Here is a 21,798-nt window from a genome sequence, read left to right as displayed (position 1 = left end):
CTGCGACAGCACAGGGAGCAAACACACATTACCTAATGGGAAACACACACGTTCCATCACCCAAGGTTAGGCAAAGGAGAGCCATTTCGACTGGCATTACATAAGTGTACTCATAAACCAGTTGCTCAATACTTTTTTTCCCCCTACAAACCACTACAACACATGACTTCAGCTATTTGTAGATAGCTGTGTTTAACTGGTGCCAGTTGAAAGTTCTAGTTGAACTGAAAGGGATGACTAAGCATTCTTTTATATTATCAATGAAGGGATAATTCACTTCCTGGAGTTTTTATATATACACACACAAGCTGAAATAATATTTATAAACTCCAGGAAATGACCCATCCCTTTACAGCTATCTTGTTTCATGAGAGCCCTGTGCAGACTGCAGGGGATTTTCCAGGGCAGTGTACTTTAGCCTCATGCTACAGTCGGCAGAGGCACTGTCCAAGGCCTGACTGTCATATCCCCTGGCCAATTGGGGGCCACCGTCTTTGACAGGAACCGGGGAAATGGATAATGGATACCAGGCAGTTTCTCTCCACTGTAATCCCAGATCAACCAAAAAGATTTTTTTATAGAACTGTTCATTGTCATCATGGAGAGCTTTCTACACTGGGAAGTGGGCTTGTTGGAGTCACCTCATTTGGTCATTAATGTGTATGTGTGTTTTAAAGGAATCCTCCACTGAGCATGCTCAGTTGCTTTTTAGGTTTTCCCTTGAATGTAGTCACGAGGTCTGAGCTACACAGACCAGGCAACCCCCCCCCCCCAGTCCCCCACAGTCTCTCCACATGACTGCTCATTAAGACTTCCTGACAAGCATTCTGCTCAGCACGGACACCCAAATATATCTCTCTCAGTAACAGGAAACTCTCACACGGGCCAGATTTAGAAGGGAGTTTAATAGGATTACAGGCCACAGGCAGAGACTGCGCTTTATGTGTCAGGCAACATGTCTGTCTGCTTCAGCTCTTAGAGTTGACTGCGATCACTCAGGAGCCGCACTGCAGTGCCCCTAGAGGAGGCTGGAGGTCACTACAGCACTATTCACAGCCATCCAATGCCCTCGGGTTGGCACAGCGCAGCAGTCAAGATGCAGCAACAGCTCATTTTCACTTGCTGAGAAAATGCAGTAAGTAGATGGAGTTGAAAGCTGTTGCCCTCACAGTCACATGCAGGCTCTGCATCATGGTTCCTGGGACAGTAACCAGCCTACTTCTGTATAGGGGAATTTCCATGCTGAATCATGTGTCATTTATTTTGAAAAAAAATGAATCCTGAATCATTTCAGGAAGATGCCGTAGACCCGGGCTGCCACACCAGCTCCTGAAGATCTACCTTCCTGTAGGTTTTCATTTCAACCCTAATTTGGCACACCAGACTCAACTAATTAACATCAGTGAGAGCTGTTGAATGAGGTGTGCTTTGTTAGGGTTGGAGTGAAAACCCACGGGATAGTAGATATCTCTGAAGGGTCAACATGTTTTTAGCCACACTATTATTACTACATTGTATTTTACAGGCAATACAAAGTAATGTATTCTGCCCTATTCAACACTGCGTGTATTTTCCAGCAGATAAGGGCTGGCTAAGTATCCATGTGAGTCAGGTGCCACAAGGCCAGGGTCTACTGTCAACTCCTATAGGCCTTGAGCAGAAAGCAGAGAGGGAGTACGAGAGATAGCAGATACAGCAGGACGCTGGGAAACCAGCTTCACTTTTTCACCTAACGAGGCGGTTGTCCCTGGTACTGACACACACACAGGTGCTTGCACAGCCTCTCCAGAGGGCATAAAGGGCTTTTTCAGTACGGTGTTGACTCTGTCAGCCAGCGCACTCTTATTACAGAAATAAAGACCTTTATTATTGGATTGAGCGTGAAGTGTTTTCCTGACTTGCTTCTCTATTACGAGATTGGGGTGGATTTTATTTTCAAACGGTCTCAAATTCAGTAACAAAACAGTATCAAGATCAGCATTTATCGGTGGTGCACATTTAGTCATATTCTCTGTTGAAATATGCATCATAAACGAAGATGGTCAAGCTCACACAATCTCTTGCACCTATTCAGTCTGACCTTGGGAATCCTGCTTACCGTTGTTTCACATGCAAATATGAGCTAAGGAATCAAACATACTGAAACATGTACATCAGCACTTCAAGAGTACTTACGGCCTGCAGCTTTTCACCAGCGTCTTCAGCACGTTCTCAACCGAGCTGTACAGCGAGACAGAGGAGACAGAGGAGAGAGAGGGGGTGAGAAAGAGGGAGAGAGAGAGATATAGATAGAGAGAGAGAAAGAGGGAGAGAGAGAGAGAGAGAGAGAGAGAGAGAGATGGAGGGGAGAGAGAAGAGGATACAGACACCATTGTAACAGTGAAGTAACACAGGTGATTGTTAATCAGTCAATGAGTGCGCTGACCACACCAATGCAATTAGACAGCCTGACCACGTGCACAGCCAAAACCTCTCTAACAATCTGCCCAGGTAGATACATTTACTCAACCCACCAACTGATTACAGCTATTTTTATTGGTTGACTAGACTTATCGGCTCTCTCAATCAGGCCAGCTATGACCACATAAAAAAGGGATCATCTGCTGTCCTAACTGAATTTCAGGATATGTGTTCCATTTAGATGTGAGAGGACAAATGATGCCTGTAGAAGCTTAATTTACAAATCATTCACTCTTATATTTGCCAGTTAGCTCCCAATTCACTGTTTCTCATGGTGTCAGCACAAAATCAAAGTGGGGTTGCATTAAAGTCCAACATCCACATGGTAACCATGTTTCTCACTGGTGCTTATTCAGGGGAAGTTTTGCTCCAATACGAGCGGCCATAACAAGATTGTCTTAGCATGGAATTACTGTGATTGTCTTTTTGTCTCTCTCTCATACATGTAAAACATTTTAGACTCTCTCTCTCTCTCTCTCTCTCTCTCACACACACACACATTTATACTACACATGTTCTGCACACCTGCCACCTCTACCTCTTCAGGTGAATTCCATCCAAGATGTTATACTGGATTCAATAAAAACCTTCACCGCACTCATTCAACACACTCAAGTATTTCATCACGGAGGAACAGGATCTGCACAGTGACTGCATTTCATCTGTGGCCTAGACTATGATTCTACCAAACCCTACGCTCTTAAGGTTTGATTGCCCTACAATCTCAGGAGGACATTGGAGTAGGCAGTCGTTCTTACACTACCCAGCATATAGGAATTAGCTCTGGCAATGAAAATGAATAGATTTACAGTGACTCATAGGTAAATAATTATTTTAAGACATGGATTCACATTTCCAAATGTGTGACTGCAGCAAACTGCATACAAACTGGAAGAGTGAAATCCCAGGATGCCTAACTCCCTAGCATCAGGTGAACGGGGAAGTTCTGCAATGACCTCATCTCCTTTTTCTGCTCACAATGTGCACAATTACAAGAGGCTCAGCGCTACATCCAGAGGAACACTGCACAGCACCAGGGAGTACGCAGTGTGCGAGTGGTCACACCAGGAGGACATGCCGGAATCTTCCAGGGACCGGTGCACTGGGGATATCGGGTGGGGGTGGGGAGACCTTTTTGCTGCTCTCATTTCTCCTCTTTCTCCCCCCATCGGGGCCCCCCGCACTGTGAATCTGCATGTGCAGGCCAGAACGCTGACTGGGGTTCAGCAACCAAAATAGAGGCGCTGAGACCTGAAAATGCACGGACCTTCACAGCCTGAGCCGGCCGGGACCCCACACTTACGCCATCGTCCATCAGCTACACTACCCTCTCTCTCCGTCACTAAGAGAGCAGGACAGCAGCCGCCATTTTAGTATACTGCTCAGGCGCGCTGGGGAAAGGGCGCATAAAATAAGAGGTGTGTGAGGGGAGGGCCAAGAGTTTGATTGGCTTGAGTATCATGTGACCAAACCTCAAGCAGGGCAAGGAAGCCAGACAGGGGTTCCAGCCAGGCGTGGCAGGGGACACTGGGGTAACCGTGGATACCGTAAGCTGCAGTGCAACATCTACAGTATGAGCAGGATGTTAACATTGGGCTTTTGAGAAAGAGTTTGAGCCACACAAGCTGCGTTTGGGGGTGAGGTGGGCTATCCAGCAGGCTTTCTAGCCTCTGTTCAGAGACACATGCATTAAAAATCTCTAAGTGCCTCGAGAAGAAACGCCAACCAAAAAAGAGGGAAAAAAAAGCCTTTTCCTTACCACCTCCTCAACGTTTTAATCATTAAATGTTTAGGTGAATGGCATGCCCGTAGAGAACTACACGTGAGAGGGGAAAAAGGCACAAAGAACACACATTCAGCACACTCTGCTGGCCTGGGATCAGCCAGAATCAGACGAAGAGTCAACTTTTCAAACCCACAGCTGATTCAGATACAGTCACTGTGGGATCAATAAGGCAAACCTCCGACAAGAAGATGATTCTCATTAAATGATTTCTTTATTCTTAAAAAGATACGAAGAAAAACACATGAAATAAAGCTGAAGCTGGTCACGTCTCTGTGCGTACAAGCAGGAATGCGGTTAAATGTGGATTTGTTTAGATATTTCTGAGGGCTGCGTGATGAGGCTGGGGAAGTGGGGATGGGGTGGGGTTGGGGGTGTAGGAGGGCTCATCTACCTGTGCTGGAGGGTGGGTGTAGGTGGTGTAAAGACTGACAACACAATCAGGAGAGAAACACAGACAACCAAACTAATTATTTCAGCAAAAATAGTGAAATAAAAAATGACATTAAATTAAATAACAAAGGGGGGGGGGGGGGGGTATAGAGCAATGGGGTTGTGTGTAAAAGAAATGATAACCTAGCATTGAATCCTACATCAGATAGGAAAGCACACTATATAAACACACAGTCATCGGGACACTACTGCACAAGTGTTTTACAGAGGCCCCCAGAGATGTCCCTCCGGGAGCATGAAGAAAGAGAGTCTCCTCCATGGGGTTGGGACATTCAGCCAGCCTGGAGCTGACCCTGGAGATGACCCCCTCACACACACAACAGGAGCTCAAAGGCCACCCTGTGAGAGTGACAGGGGCAGGGGAGGGACTTACTTAGGGAACCAGTTGAGGCCCAGGTGCTCAGTCTTGGAGTAGAGGATCCTCTCCTGCAGCTCGTACAGAGGTCTCCAAGGCAGCTCCAGGTCTTCTCTGGACAGCAACTCCTTCTTCCTGGAGGGGACAGGAGGGAGGGAGTGCCTGTGAGGTCAATCTCTCTCTCAGCCAAACAGGGAGTTCATGCATGGTCAAGGCTGGAATGCCCACGGTTCTACTTTGAAAAATATTGTTCCAGTCAGTCTCTTTGGTTGCATTCAGATTGGGCACTCTTTCGTTCCTGGAAACCTCTCTTGCCTTTTACATTTCCAATCCCACTTTTCTTTGAACCCTATGAACACAATTTAACCTTTTCCGTTTTGTAAGCACTTGAAGTCTGTCACTGTATATCCCCAAACACTGCAAGCTATCCAGATTTCATAAGTGTGGTGTGTATTATCACAAAACACCATGTAATTTGACTAAATAGTATGCCCTGTCTGAAATTTCTCTAAAATGCATCATGATGTAATAAATAATTTTTTGACCTGACTGCAGTGGACCAGGCCAGGGAGTACATGGGGCTGCACCGTACCAGTGTGCACTGTACCAGATCCATGGCAAGTAGCAAGCTTGGATCAGGGTGTGCACTGGAACAGAATGGGGAGAATGCTGCACTAGACTGGCATGAAGAGGTAGTCCTGAGAGGAAGTCTTACTTGAGGAGATTGATGAGGAGTCGGGCGAACCCCTGCATCATGCTGATCTCCAGCTTGGGGATGGTGACCAGCTCGTACAGCAGCTTGATGAAGAGAACATGGTCTTCCTTACTGAACTTTCTTCCGTACAGCCGCATGTACCTGCAGGAGAGAGGGAATACAAGCAGAGTGAGGGACAGCACACCACTAAGATCATTCTGCAAATCACAAGCAGGGGAGTCGTGAGTAGTATTCATATCTTCCCTGTCCACTGCACGCATTCAGCTGTTGCAGGGCTGGTTCGAGGCATAGGCAACAAGGGCATTCACCAAGGGCGCTATCCGTCTGGGGGCACGCTATCCGTCAGGGGGAATGCTATCCATCTATCGCTCTCCTATCACCTCCCCAGCCTGCTTTCATCCCTGATACAGGCTACATCTGACAGAACTGACCAGCCTCTGAATTCCATTGCCAATTGAGGAGAAAATTACAGGAGTCCAATAATATGAAGTTTGATTTTTAAAATGAACACAAAAGTCACAGGCTGGTGAGACACAGAAAGCAAGTGAACTAGGAGAATGTGAAAAGGCACGATCAGGCTGAGGGGAACATACATGGCTGATTCATAAATGCCAATAGTGCTGCTAACTACCACAAGTAACCGAACACATTCTGGGGGTAGAATCCTGATAAACACTCTGCAGAGGAAAACCAACCTTCCTGAAAACTGACAGAACTAATAATAAATCATTCAGCGCATTTAGCCAGTGCAACCTCAATCACATAACCAGAACTAAAAATATACTGTACAACAAAGAGCAAACAGAAAAGAGTACGCTTTCTTTATATTCAAATTATCACACCATAATTGGTTTAGCCATAATGTAGGCTAATAAAATTGTAGGACAAACAGAATCCAGCTGCCACGGACACAGAAGGCTGTCGTGACCAATCGCGACAGACAGCCGTGTCACAGAGATTTCCCCCCAGTTTCACAGTGCGAAGGCACCAGAGACGTCAGAGTCTCTAGAGACCGTGTCGTCAGAGGATCAGCCATTAAAGGATCTCTGGAGATTCCTGGAGGCACACCTGAGATCGTGTGTGTTTGTGTATCTATGGCTGTGCGCCACCTTTGAACTGCAAATTCACCCCGCGGCCTCACAGTGCGCTTCCGCCCACTCTGTAGCGCCAGCAAACAGCTACGCATTTCACACGAGAAATGCATAAGCAAATACAGCCTGACTAACACATTTGATTATAACTCACAGAAGAAATGATGACTGTTCATCATTCATATCAGTCTGTGAGCTCCTGGGATAGCTACCCAGAAAACTCAACTCCTGATCATGTTTGTGAGCGCCAGAGCAGACATGAGGACAGAAGATTCAATCGGACGGCACTTCATACTAAACTTTCATGCCCGTTACATTTTATCTCTAACATCGGTTTTGCACTTAAAGATGTAAAAGTGTTAAAAAGTGAACCTTCTCCTAAATTTGTTGACAAAGCACTAGCTGAGGTCGACGGCCACGAACCTAGACAAACATAAAGCCAGTCTCCTGACAACAAGACCAGCCTTTGTAACTACACAACACCTACGCAGCTACACGGCCTATGGAACACTGCCACCAAATTCAACAAACGGGCAGCAGGGAGAGGCAGCCCCCGCTTCCAGCGCCGTGTCTTCCACCATTCATTCAGTCCCATCTGCCCTGCATGCTGGCTCATTTGAGGCCCAGACATCCTTAACCGGAGCAAACTGTTCTTTTTTATATATTATTCATTTGTAAGGCAATTCGGGTTAGCCGCCTTGCTCGCTGGTAAAATGACCAACCGGTGAGGTGAGTGTGGAACCCTGCAGTCCCGCCTCACCATCCCGCCACCCACACACAAACGGCTGGCTGGCGTCCATTTGAGAACAACTCACAGAAGAGATTAGAAGGGAAGGATTGAGCAACCCACATATATAACACCCTTTAAGTTTCACAAGTTTGTGAAAGGGAAAAAACTATTCTACATCATAAGATTTGAAGTCATTCATGCTTAAACCTCTCTCTCGCAAGACAAAGCAGGAAATAATCTGAACTCAGAATAATGAAAAATGATGTCTACCAAGCAGAATATGGGCCAGCAGACAGACACACACACACACACACAAACACAATAATATGTACAAAAAAAAAAAAATCACACCCATCCCTAGAATTGATATTTATGCTAAATGCAATACAGACTTATTCAATATTACTGAAATTGTCACAATCAATATTAATATAAGTTTCATATCAAAAGATATCAATATACTGAAATTTTGCTGGACCATACTTATGATATTCAGAGATAAAACAATGAGTCCTGCAGTAGCTATAATCAGAATGTGACTATTCTGACACTACACTAAGCTGTCGCTGCATATTTGCACACAAGAAGAACAGGTTTCAGTTGTAAGACACAGGCTCCTGGTTAGCTGGACGGTGTCACCTTTAAGCGAGTGCAGTTTTGTTGATGGTTAACTGCCTGTTGAGTCAACTCAACCAAAGGCCTCACCAAAGGCAGATGGAAACGGGGACTCATTGATCCTGTGCCCAAAACATTCAGTGGCACTCAAACACAGTCAGCCAGGGGAAACCACAAAATGGCTCCTATTGTAAATGGTAAATGGACTGCATTTATATAGCGCTTTTATCCAAAGCGCTTTACAATTGATGCCTCTCATTCGCCAGAGCAGTTAGGGGTTAGGTGTCTTGCTCAAGGACACTTCGACACGCCCAGGGCGGGGTTTGAACCGGCAACCTTCCGACTGCCAGACAATCGCTCTTACCTCCTCAGCTATGTCGCCCCTGTACAAGGGCAACCCGAGACTAACTGAGTAAAATCACTACATTAAAGCACCCATGAACATATAAAGACTGAAACACTGGCTACCTAAAAAATGACAGCAGTGTACATTTTTCAGCACCAAGGAAAAATAAATAGGATAGGAGAAAAAAAGGACTGGAACAGAGACGTGCGCATCCTATAGACTCCCCTTTACCCGCCCTCTGGCATTTCTCATTGTATATTACATCTAGGGGGTTTTAAGCTCCTTGAAAGCATCTTGGAAAGCAGAAGCTTCAGGAGGATGGATCGCTCAGTTCGTGAGGAGTATCTAGGTCAGCTCCTGAGTTCAGAGTTTCCATCTTGCTGAGCCAGCAGGGATTGAGGCCCAGGGACTGGCGCCAAACAGGCATTATGTCCTCCGCCACCGCGTCCCAAAAGTCCTGCTCCAAACAGGGAGAATCCCCGGCAGAAAATGAAATGTACAGGGTGGGGGGGTCAGGTGAAGTACTAGTCCCAATCAAGTTCATTTAACTGCATTCTCCAATTTAACATTACTGAATGTGTAGTGGGAGCACTCCCTTCCACAGTGGATGATCTGAGGTGAAGTCAATTTATGTTTGGTTCACAATTGGTAATATGGATCCAGGATCTACTGCTACTGTTTCAATAATGAGTCAGTCACACGAACAACAATACAGTTATTCAAATAGTGTCACTTTTTTTGATTATGCATTTGAGAGCACTTTGCATTTTCCTGGTATAATTAACACATCAATGTGAAAGATGTGCACACACCCACACACATAAAAAAAGGATTAAAACTATCAGGTGATTTTCATCTACACAAAGCAAACGAATCTGCACAGGTCCAAATATCCCAGTGTTAGGCTGAATACAGCACAAGCTGAATTCACTACATTCCAAGGTCCCTATGTGCAAATACACCTCTCCTGTACTCAAAACTACACAAGTCATTTCAGTCTCCATATGGATAGGGGTCATAATGATTTGGAAAACTGTTGTGTGCCTAGGACTGGCTTCTAACTAGAACTACAAGTAGCCTATCAGTTCATGCCATTATGCAAAAAATCATGTCAAGTGATTGATGAAGAACACCACAACTTCTCTTCCTGACCCATATTTCAAGCAGAATCCCCTGCTTCTCTTGAAGCCTTGCTCTGTAATTAAATGACATGCTACAACTCCATATCGGTCCTTTTTTCCTCAAGGACGACAAAAGCCAAAGAACGTTAATGAACGGCTTTGTTCTTTGTACATCTCCGAGTGCAATCTAAGCCAGTGGTGAGCAAATTGTCATGGGAACCAAAGTGTGAACTCAACAGAACAGCCTGGTGACAGCACTAGTATGAAAAGCAATAATATGCGTGTATACAGGATAAGGGACAACTAGAACAAGCAGGTACATCAGCTACATGACATTTTCACTTTGAACAGATTCTGTAAAAGTTGGAGCTATTCTGTTCATTTCTTGGGAAGAGAAAAAAGCAAGAGAAGCATGCAAATACCATTCAGAAGCAACCTTTTAATTAAACACGTACTTTTGGATAAGCCAATTTTTTATTTTTTTTGCGTGTTTTTAACTGACACGTAGAGTAACACACAGGCACACATATTGCCAGTAGTTCAACTCACTTGAAGTACAGCTTCACTCGCAGACAATTTCTGCTTTCAATCAACAAGCTATATTAAAAAAAGACTGCAGTCAAATGAATTGAATTTGTGAAATGAAAATTTATTTCAAAATCAGAGGCGCTGGTGTAGTCAGAAAAAGAAATGTATTCGGAAGACCAATAGAAGATGCCACCACATAAGCAGAGCCACAACAGGACTATGCCAAAAGATATCCAAACAAGCACGAATTTCATGTCACACCATTAAAAAGCACACCCCACATCAGGTTACTGCAGTCCTGGTTGGGACAGGGGTGCGTCACGCAGGTCATATGGGCTACATGGGTTACGCAGGAAAGCAGCACTCTTAGAAAGGCCATGCTCATAAATCACTGTCCAACAGTAAAAAGAGTGGCTGGATCAGAGAAACACTTCCTCCTCCAACGTTAGCTCTGAAGAGTGGTGAAAGTACAGAGATATGACCTCCTTGTTTCTGTGTAAGATGGAACGATCTAGCCACAACATAGAGGAATGCAGCACCACGCTGCTGATCTGCAATACAGCACTAATGCCAGACCACCCTAATGAAGCTTCTTAATGGGCTTAACTAAACGCATTGATTCTTCGACAGTTATCAAATCAAGAAGCTTATTCTAATGGGGGGGGGGGGGTTGTGCAACAATACAATTAATGTTATTAATTAAAATATTCATGAGAGAGCTTCAAGCACCTTGCTGGCTGACTAATGCAAACCCAGACAGTCAAATAACTAACGGTGCCAGTTGTGCAACATCTCAGAATGTTGTTTTCACCCACAACATCACTTGCTCTGGCTTGAGTATGAAGGGTAATGAACACCCTCAGCAGCTTGTGTTCGACACCGCCATGTAATCTAAGCTTTAGGCTAGATCTATCCATCTGTTTATCAAAACAGACAGACCATCCAGAATCTTAAATATCATGTGCAATATATAGACCTCACATTTCATCAAAGCACTGTGCTGCACTATTAAGCAACTTCTGTATAACTGCAGCATGAAACATTTGCATGATAATAAATAAAGAAATGTGCAGTACTTTACAGGATCACGCAGTTTGTAAAAGTAGCCCAACTATTCTAGTTACAGTGGAAGTTCTGAACCTCTGATCCAATAAACATGGATGAAGCATGTAATGATCTAGGTCTGGTATAGAGAGTCTGGTCAGACATGTTAGGAGGTCAAAAAAAGGAGAGAAGAGACTGAATTTAGTTTGAAACCACAGGGAAATTAGAACTCTCTTTCGCAAGACACGTGTGACTCAGCAACCACACACTGACACTGCACCAATGTATCAGACTAGCCTTATATACACAGCTAACTAAGCCGAAGCATATTTTCACAGAACTTCTACCAATAATTGGTTCATTTATGAGAACATGCTGCTTTTCAGAAACAATCTGAGCATCCCTTAATAAATAAGTTGTCATCCACCATATGCCTTAGTCATTCCACAACTTGTCTTTAGCTGGCGTTTCACTTCACAGCACAAAAGTTGGGCTAAACTCACATATTATTGGAGCAATCATCTGACCAGTCAATTTATGTACAATGGACACTGGCACGTACCGTTAAATCGTGATTCACAATCAATCAACAAAAATGAGCTTACACAACCATCAGTACAAATAGAAAAGACCACGGCGTGTGTCGTGCATCATTCACTGTTGCTGTTTTAATTAGCTAGCAGTAGCTTCATAAAATGATATTGTTCAGGAGAGAAAAAGCTCGAATTGTCTTTTCTGATGACACTGCAACAGCGTCTCGTCTGCCACTAGCAACATCCATTTTAAAATAATCAGAAACCAATTAACATTAAACATTAGCTGGATGGGATATGAATTCGTGAAATTAATGTAAACTTCATGAATCCAACGAATATAGAAAAACAAACCAAAAAAATTGCTAGCTCAGTTAGCTAAATTGTATCTGGTCAAAGATTGTCAGTATGCAGCCTAGTCAAACTAAGGCAACAATTGTGAAACACAAATAACTTGCAAAACTAAGTTAACTAACGTTACCAAACTAGTTGAGGCTTTTGGTAACTTTTTGATGGTATGGATTTTCGCAACTAAGTTAACATTAACAAAAACTGTGGAAATTATAACTGTTGCTTTCAAACTGAAATGAAACGTTTTCAATAGTTATCAGTCTAGCTATAATGAAAAACTGCATAGGTCATGCCGGGTAGGTTAGCTGCCGAGCTGGTCGACTAAGCTTTGGAAACGTATTAGCCAGACCAGCTAATTTAGCAAGGAGTTCCAGAAACTATATAGCTATTACAATCACATTCTAATAATCTGCATTTGACCTTGCAATTTAGCCGGCTATATAACCTGTTCTAATGGAGTTAGGTAACGCGGCGAGTAGATCTATAACAACTACGAATTTGATGGAACTGGTCCGACAAACATGAAGCTTTTAGTGTTCAAATGTCATCGTAACTACCAGAAAGATATTTAGCTTTCCAGCTGTATGCAAAAACATAGCCACCAGGCTAGTTTTACCGTTAGTAAGCAACACACATGTCTAGCTGGCTGGCTAGCCTGCTAGTTTTTTTTTTTTTTTTTTTTTTCAGCTAACGCTGGCAACTGGTCTTCATGGACCACTTAGCTATTTGGGAGTTAGCTACAGTAGCATCGACAATTATGATATTCAAAATGTTCACTCGGAAGATTCTATAACGTTAACCGCTTTGGAATGACTGGCTACAGTTTAACGGCATCAAGTCTGGGTGAAAAATAAAGATAACGAAACTGACACGTTAAATATAAATGCAAAGTAGCAACGGATAGCTTTCTAGTTAGCTAGCTAGCTAGAATTTAACTTCTAACACTGCAGCTAGAAAGCCAACAAGATAGCCAAACAAAATTGGTAGAAAAAGCCTTCATAACGTTCCCGGCTTCAGTCTTAAATCAACTTTGATCAGTTAGATTTAAACCAAGATTAGCCAACTACCCAGCAGTTAGCCAACATTGGCAAATAACCGTCGATATAACGAGATAATGTTCTAGGAGTTGATTTCTTGAGAATTCACAAGCTATTTAACGTTAGCTGCATAGACTAAAGAACAAGCATTATTCTTGACAGCTGCCTGGGGTTTATTTCGGGGCCTGGTCTATCCCAAACCAACCAGGCCTAGTGCTATGTTATTTTCACTCGGTGTGCACTTTGTTTCAAAAACCCCACTGAACATACGAGCATAGAAAGAAAGAAAAAACACCCTTACTTACGTAGAAAGTTTCCTTGTCCAAAACAGGACTCCGGGCCATAGCTCCCTGAGCTGGACTGCCCGGCCCAAATTACCTTTGATTTGGCCCAAAATGTCATTGGATTCCTCGTCTAATTTGTCCGCGTATGGAAGTAGTTTATTGTAGACGATGTCTTTTTGAGGGACAAAACCTAATACCTCAGCCTCGTCTTTTTTCATATTACAGTTTCCAACCCGTTATTTTTTTCCTTTGTTATCTCTCTAGGTATTCTTGCTCTATGTGTTCAACTCGTACAAAGTTATATTATTAGCTACCAAGCTAAATCTTATTTGGCTTAACTGGCGGAACACAGTGACATTTCATTAACGTCAATCCGTAGATGCTAGAAAGAACGTCGACACTGGGGATCCCAATTTCTTCTGACCTCCACTGTCATATACGTACATTCACTCATACTCAATCTCCCTGTTACTCACACATTCCCAATCTCCATACAGAGACACTGGCACACATTTAAACCCCGCCCCCTCACAGAGCATTCGTCATATCCGCCATGACTCAAACTATCCCAGGTGAAACAAAACTTCTTCCGGGGTATATATCAGGAGAATGACTTGTTTGTCGATGTTTGATTTCTTTGATAAGAGATTCGAGATACAGTCATATGAATAAATCACATTATTATTTTAGAGAAGTACCACATACAAATGTAATGCAAATGTAAATGTTCAAACAAGTGACCTCTTTTTATGTTTTTATTGAGGAATCGGAACATAATTTAAAGTCCATTGAGTTTTCCTCCAATTCAAAAGCTGTAAAAACTATAAATGTATGTACTTCCTTTAAAGTTTTTCTGTGATTTGTTTATCTAATCTGTCTTTGTATTGTGTTGGATATAACTTTATGGTCTCTTGAACTGATTTGTACATAATTTTCTTGAAATAAAGAAAGATTTTCTTGTCGATGTTGATAGATTAGCCATTTCACACGTTTCCGTGGGTTTTAACAAAGATCATTGCATCATTAATAATTAAAAATAAAAATACAATAAAACAAACAAGCGCAGGTCTGGTCACATGGTCACAAGGCAAATACAAACATGTTGGACAGGCGGAAGTGTCAGGCTTCGTATCTGAATGAATCTCTAATGCCACGTTGTTCATTTAATGATGTATTTATGTTTAAAGTGGTAACACCTGGATAATTGACCTTATTGACACAAAAGTGCACAGTACATGAATGCTGACACATCTCTTCAGTATGGTATATTCGTGTACAATTCACACGATTCAACAGTTGACATTGTACATTTCTCCCTCTCAGTATTTTAATTTATTTATTTTGGATGGTCCTCTGTCATTCCCATCTGTCAACCAGCAACTAAACCAAACATGCATAATGTTTAATATACATAAAACGTATTGCAAAGTATCCCTCTGGTGTGACATTATGGCGGAAATGAAGCATAGAAGTGTCCCTTTAGGGCATTGACCTACCCTGGTTAAATAAAGGTTAAAAAAAAAAAAAAAAAAAAAACAAGGGCACTTTGGTACTCAGGGCAAAAAGAGCAGCCTAGCCCCTGCACGGCACTGGGTTTGGAAGAAAACTCCATCCATCTGACATTTTACCAAGGGGCAAATATGAGCATGTTATGTTCCTGGCTTTCAATCACACAAGGCTGGAATGGAAAGTTTCATTACACCTCCAGATTGCTTTTCGCAATCACACGGTGGATATTGTTAGCCTACTGCTTAATTCGCGGGGGTAGATGAGGTTACGCCATGGATAAACCTTGTTGACCTACGGGCCTCGGTATACCCGTGTCCCCTCATTGCTACAGTTCCCTGAATAACCACGACGTTGCCTCCCCCTAGTGGACACGGCTTTGAATTGAAATATAATTCTGCAAAACCGAACAATAGTAGGCGTACAATAAACTCATGTTTCATTACATTAAATTAAAGTATGCATGATTCAGAATGAGTGAAAAACCAAGCATCGAATTGCATCGTAGAAATTACGTTTTGTATATCTCTCCGTATTGTCAGTAGGGAAAGTCATGTCATTACACTAGAAAAAGACGCAAATGACCTTTCGTTGCATTTTGTATCTAGGCAACCGCAAGCTGTTATCGTTAGCTAGCTTGCTAACAGACGAATAAGAGCTACTCAGTTAACGGTAGTTAGATATATTGATGACTATTTTTCAAAATGCAAAAATTAGACTTTTGAAAGAATATGTTGCTTTACGTGATTTGGTGACTTTATTTTGTACCAGTTCCTAAATTTTTATTTATAATAGCTCGAAGAGCTGGTCATTAACAATCGAGCTAGATCTAACTATAGTTAGTCTAGCTAACTTGCGCTAAAAATAGCTGGCAAGCGATTCATCTAACGTTATAAAACTAATGAGAAAACAGCGCAACTTTTCCTTTTAAAAATAGATCGTATGTAAGTATTGCTATTTTTATAACGTATCAAGCATGGTATCTTACAAATTTGCATGAACTGCAGATAATATCCTAGACTATAGTCTAATTTGTCTGACGCAGTTGCAAGTCAAAACTAGCAGAAGAAAATCACCAGAAGTTACTGCTGTAGACTGTTGCTTGACAAGTGGGTGACTAACGTAACAGCAGTAGTAGTGAAACATTGCATTTAGACTTGCCACCCACCCTGTGTAGGGCCTGACTGAATTGCAATTTCATTAGACAACTATAGGGAAACTGTTTGCCATACAAACTTTGACCAATGAACCACTGTCACTGTACTGTAAGTGACTGTTTTAATTGTTGTAGCTAGTTTAGTGCAACCAAGCCAAGTTGTGCTGAAGAGATATGGCTGATGATGGGGACTCCTGTTTGGAGGACGAACAAGTCGCGATTGTCACAGAGAAGTTGGCCCTGATTATGACCTCTCCTACCCCGGTATCTCATGTCCAGCTTGCCTGCTGCAGCTCCCACTGCGCTTTCCCATGGCAGGGCAATGAATTGCGGGTTTACATCAACAATGACTTTGGGGCAAAGGTAATCTTAAAACAGCTGTACGCCTGCCCACGTTTTCCGAAACTGATCACTATGCTAACCTATCAATATAGTTCTTCCCAACGTTGATTAATCTTGTGCTCCGTGTAGCCCCTGAAACTTATTGGTCACCATGAAAACATATCTGCCCTGGCTTTTGGTACAAGGCAAGACCCATTCCTCCTCTGCTCTGCCTCTAACGATTACGTCATTGTGTGGGACATTGAACGTTGCTACAGAAGAGACATTGAGGGTAAGTATACGGTGGTAAATCACAGTGTCATTAACCTGAGCAAAATGCAATGTCCCCTAAAAATCAATGTCTTTATTCTGATATTGAAAACAGGAAATTGAATTTGGGACACTGCTATTATACTGTTGATAAAATGGTTTCAGTAAATCTCCACCTTTACAAATGTCTCATTTATTAAAAATGTCACTCCGAGTAATGAATTCTGCTCAGCAAAAGAACAGTGTAATATGATGTTGCTTGTTATGAAGCTAGTTTGATGGGTATAGGGCTTCATGGCAATAAAATACAGATAAATGATTTCTACTGGAAGGACTTTGTCTCTGCATTATGCCTAATCTTTGCAGTGTAGAATTCACAGATTGAAAACCACACTTTTTGGAGCTTTTCTATTTTTACAATACTGAATACAGTGATACTGAAGTGAAATAGTGTATTCTAGGTCTGACTGCATCAGGGGTGGTCATTGGAACATGTCTGGGAAGGGTGCAGCACCTGTCCCTGTGTTCTGAGAATGAGAAGGTGGCAGTTTGCTCAGGTGTAAAAACATACATATTACACATGCAGGTAGGTTTGCTTCGCCTCTTCACGGTTATTTTGTCTGCTCTCATTCACTCCCATTCACACCCTGAATGATTCAATTAAAGTGAAAACTGGTACACTTCAGACACTCACATTTACATTCCCTATGTGTTCTGGAGTGCACACACTGAACAAGACCCAAGAAGGCTGACCTTGTGGCCTCATCCGTTTCATCCCCTGTGCCTCTGTATCAAAAATGGAGTTTCTGGTGCTCCTGTGCTGTTCTTGATGTGTCCTGTAATAATAATTTGTTATTTGTACTGGGTAATGGAGGTTAATTCTGAGAGAATGAACGGTTGTATTTGAGTTGTTTTGGGTACACTAAACATGCAGAGCCACACTGTACTGCCTTTTAGAAGAAGGAGCTCATTATTTCTTTGTCGGGCCACCTGGGAGCTGTGACAGCGGCTGAGTTCTGCCCGTGGACTGGGCACATCCTCGTGACCACGTCAGAGGACCGGACATTCAAGGTGATGGAGCAGTGGTTCAGGAGGTGGAGATTCTGGGAGATTTAGATGCATTGCACGGCATTAAAGCGGAATTGCTTCAGTATAATATTCAGATGTACAAAAGGAAAATATGCAGAAGCGAATGCTTAGTAAATCAGGGCACCTTCTAAGCAAATATATGCAAAAAACTGGGCTTGATATCCAGTTTCCAACTCACATCATGTTTATTTTGTTCTGCTGCTGTGGTTTTGGACTTTGGGCTAGGCATATAGGCTCAATTGCTGTGTGCTTAGCTGGAGTTTAAACCTCTGGTTTAAACTTGTGGGCCACATAACTGCATTACAACTGAAACAGCTATCCAGATCTGATATAAGGATTAGCTGTTCCAGTTGTAATGCAGTTCTGTGGCCGAGAGATTTAAACTTGAGGTTTAAACGCCAGCAAAGAACACTGCAGTTGGCCTATACTCTTCATTTAATTCTAAATTAGCAAACATTCCATACATTTGCAAACTGTATATGAGGACACATAATCCTAAATTTACTGTGAATTTTGCTGTGTTTTTTCTACATGACTGGTTAATTGCCTGTTTGGATAAGGTGTGGGATTTGAGAACGGAAGAGACTCTGTATCAGTCAGCTGTACTGTCAGGTATGGGAACTCAAATCACAGCAAACACATCAGCTCACTTTTGAAACTGTATAGTGTGCAGCATTGGGAAGCTTTAAAGCATGTCAAATTTCTCTCCGGCAGCATCTCCATTGCTTAGTTTGTTCATCAGTGCGGAGAAAAGACAGCTGGTTACTGGGTCTGCTAATGGACAGGTTCGTGACACACACACACACACATACGCACACACACACACACAAACACACAGTGTCTGCATCACGTCTTCCTATGGTCTCAGGTGTGGGCCTTCAGCCTCCCCGATGACTTCAGGTGTCGCATGGTGACCCGTGTCGACCTCCAGAAGGTGGAGCAGAGGCGGCTGAAGCATGTGGAGGGCAGCCCAGTTAATGAGCCAGGTGGGTCCCATGCCAAGTAATGCCAATACTACCCGGTGAGCCTGGTGAGCCGCCTTCCTGTTGAAGGAATAGACATTTTCCTTGGTTCGCTTTCCAAACCCTGACCTTGGGTTTCATCTGCCTCCTGCTCCCCAAGAGTACGATTTCAGTCTGCTGAAAATATCACTTCCCATTTAATTTGCTAGTGCATTTCACATTAATGTTTGCCTGACTTATTTATTATTTTGTTTGTTTAGATTTTCAAATATATGATGGATCATTATTTCATGATGATGTGTCCTGTGTTTATACAGGTATTTATGATTAGGTGTCTAACTGTGTGAGACAAGCCTTAAATTAAGATGCAAGAAACGTGAAAGTAATAAATCCACTGATTAAATGAAATATAACATTTTTATGTTGATTAATATTCCATTGCATATTCTTTATTCTTTCATTTGGGAACCATTATCCAGAACAATGTTTATTCAGCCAATTTATTTATAAAATGTACAACAGTACTGAGGTTTGAAACTCATGCCCATCATTGTTAATTGCTTTAGACTAGCCTCTGTACATTTGTCTGCTGGCTTGTTACATGGAGGTTTATATCCTCTTCTATGATTCTCTCTCACACACACTATCTCCCCCCTTCTCTCTTGCCCTCCATCTCTCTCTCACTCTCTCTTTCTCTCCCTCTCAGAGAGACAACTCCAGTGTCTTTTTCCAGGATCGGTCCACGGGGAGCAGGCAGACACAGTGGAGATCTCACGGCCAATTCTGAGAATCTCTCCTTGCAGTGTGCTACCCAGTTCTGTCCATGACCAGGAGAGGTACGAGAGGCCCTGCTTTGCCTCTGTTTATTTTGTTTCCATGGGCCTGTCTTCTTAAAGCTACGGCAATGACATTAATCTAAGAAGTGAGCTGAACACGCGGGCCAAGCAAAACGAACCTGAGGCATGAAGCAAGCTGGGACATGGCAGTATAACAGCACGCTCTAATAAACATTTAGCAGGGCTAATTCATAGATGATTCTGTCCTAATTATTTAGCGGGACTCATTCCTAGATGACTTTGCCCCCGGAATGAGTTTATTTATTGTTTCAGTGCCTTCAGTGTATTAGGTCAGTGAGGGCCCCCTCCCCTCACTTCGAACCATTCTGATTTACATTGGCAGAAAGTTGAAGAACCTCCAGGAAAATGTAATATCATAAACCTGTACGTAATAAAAAGGACGTTTATTGCACCTCTTGCCTTTAAAGTTTCAGAGGTGTCAACGTGGCTCATAGGTCAGGAAATGTTTCCATATGTAGGGCATATGTCTTTATTAGCAAGGACTAATGGGGTATAGGAGTTTCCATGGTGACAGCAGGAAGCCGTGTATTAAAAGAGTAGTTAAAGTGGCATTAAAGGTCCCAGGTTGTAAAAACAGCAGCAGTTGCCATGGTAAACAGGTACTCAGAAAGCTGGCGGGCAGCTGCTTGGGCTTAATGTAGGTCACTGGGGGGACTTGAGTGAATGGGATATAATGGAACAAACTGGACAGAAGTGTCCCAGGTCTCACCTAGATCTGAAGTGGTTCTGTTCCTTGTTAGGTGACTTTGTGAAGCTTCGTTCTTGGAAGGATTGAACTCTTTGAACAAAGGACACTGGTGTTCTTTCACCCTTTTATTGAAAGGAAGAACAACCACTTTGGAAAAGAGGGAAAAGAGGGAAAATTAAGCACTTAAGAAAATAAAAGCGTGAATGCCGTACATCATAGCTGACCACAAGCCACGAATCGCCAGCATTCAATCGGTAGCATCTGGACACTGCATCTTTGGCGCCTCACACATGGTTTGCAGATTTGTGTTTTTCTTGTGCTTCTGCGTGGAGTTTGTGGTTGAGTGTTGGAGGCAGCAAACCCCTTGACTTCACTCGTGAGGGTCAGCCAGACCCCTCCCTCTCTGCCATCCTCTCCCCATTCGCACTGCAGGATGAAGGGCCTTTGGCTCCGGGCCTCCGGGGTATGATTCACACAGTGTGAAGAGAGACCCAGCTTTGGATAATCCCAACACTCCCCCTTCTCCTTATGCAGTGTTTTTCTCAAACGCGGGGCTACTTTGTCCTTCCCAGCGGTCTCAGGGTTAAAGCCATGTCTCCCCTTGGACCTGTCCTGCAGGGGCGGGAACTTCTACTGGATTGGCAGTTCAGACAGCCTGTACGTGCTGGACATAGACGCCGCCGAGCTCCGCACAACACTGTATCTCAAAGGTAACCATTAGACCTTCTTCTTTTATACACAGTCTGTGTGTGTATGTGTGCGTGTTTGCGCTTGCGTGTTTGTTTGTGTGGTTGAGTGTGAGTGTGTGTGTGTGTGTATGTGTGTTTTTAAGGTTGTGCTGGTGAATGACCCTCCATAATCGTAGCCTCGATCAGAAAGTCTCTAAAGTCTCTGTAATTTATCAGCAATGGCAGCAGAACTAGAGATACAAAGCTCTCACTGTTTACTATCACTTGTAACTGTAACTCAGGCTCCATAGTCCCCTCACACTGATTCTGAATGGAGTATGACAGATGGGTCTGTTGTGGAGGTTTAGGGGAAGATGGACACTGAAGATTAGATACATTAGATTAGATCAGATAGCACATTTATTTTGAGCAGCTCATACTGAGCATGGAACACTGTGTTTCAAGGGTGTGTGCGTGTGTTTTGGGGGGGATATAACATATCCCCCCCAAAGGAGTGGTTAGGAGAGATGCATTCTTCTGTAGAGTAAAATAAGTTATTTGTCCATGTTTTGCCTTTTTTTTAAGCCAGGTGCTTAAAACCACTTGACAAATCAAATTATTATTATAATATTTTTAAGAAGGGCCCGAGAGTTATGTTTAGTGTGGCCTTTTAGCACTGGACCTGAGTGGAACAGGCGCACATACTACTTTTCACATTGTAAGTTTGACATTCTTCTCTGTTATAGACTACCCAAATTTGACAATTTCCATGGCTGGATCATGGGCCATACATGAAGGAGACAAGGGCAAGGTATGTATTACTCCTCTGTTTATT

The 21,798-nt window shown here is 42.9% G+C and overlaps 2 protein-coding genes across 4 annotated transcripts in view; one reads left to right on the top strand and one right to left on the bottom strand.

The window, feature by feature from the left end:
• The window catches only part of psme4a (proteasome activator subunit 4a), a 37,899-nt gene extending 23,934 nt beyond the window's left edge, over positions 1–13,965 (bottom strand). Inside the window, exons 1-5 of one of the 2 annotated variants that reach the window (XM_035399408.1) lie at positions 13,468–13,965; positions 5,767–5,907; positions 5,070–5,186; positions 4,220–4,276; positions 2,176–2,220 (exon numbers count right to left, since the gene is read on the bottom strand). In XM_035399408.1, coding sequence (XP_035255299.1) covers positions 2,176–2,220; positions 4,220–4,276; positions 5,070–5,186; positions 5,767–5,907; positions 13,468–13,664 — 557 coding nt within the window. In that variant the 5' untranslated portion in view covers positions 13,665–13,965. The remainder of the gene's footprint in view (positions 1–2,175; positions 2,221–4,219; positions 4,277–5,069; positions 5,187–5,766; positions 5,908–13,467) is intronic. The other variant, XM_035399410.1, reaches the window with a different exon arrangement.
• A 1,540-nt stretch (positions 13,966–15,505) lies between these two features.
• The window catches only part of wdr27 (WD repeat domain 27), a 62,310-nt gene continuing 56,017 nt past the window's right edge, over positions 15,506–21,798 (top strand). The window contains exons 1-11 of one of the 2 annotated variants that reach the window (XM_035399412.1): positions 15,506–15,896; positions 16,248–16,471; positions 16,580–16,721; positions 17,161–17,285; positions 17,657–17,770; positions 18,349–18,400; positions 18,503–18,573; positions 18,657–18,774; positions 19,457–19,586; positions 20,914–21,005; positions 21,710–21,774. In XM_035399412.1, the coding sequence (XP_035255303.1) occupies positions 16,283–16,471; positions 16,580–16,721; positions 17,161–17,285; positions 17,657–17,770; positions 18,349–18,400; positions 18,503–18,573; positions 18,657–18,774; positions 19,457–19,586; positions 20,914–21,005; positions 21,710–21,774 (1,098 nt within the window). In that variant the 5' untranslated portion in view covers positions 15,506–15,896; positions 16,248–16,282. Of the gene's footprint in view, positions 15,897–16,243; positions 16,472–16,579; positions 16,722–17,160; positions 17,286–17,656; positions 17,771–18,348; positions 18,401–18,502; positions 18,574–18,656; positions 18,775–19,456; positions 19,587–20,913; positions 21,006–21,709; positions 21,775–21,798 lie in introns of both variants that reach the window. The other variant, XM_035399411.1, reaches the window with a different exon arrangement.

This window comes from Anguilla anguilla, chromosome 18 (genome assembly GCF_013347855.1).
Source record: "Anguilla anguilla isolate fAngAng1 chromosome 18, fAngAng1.pri, whole genome shotgun sequence".
Taxonomy (NCBI): Eukaryota; Metazoa; Chordata; class Actinopteri; order Anguilliformes; family Anguillidae; genus Anguilla; species Anguilla anguilla.
This window is presented reverse-complemented; position numbering and strand designations above follow the sequence as displayed.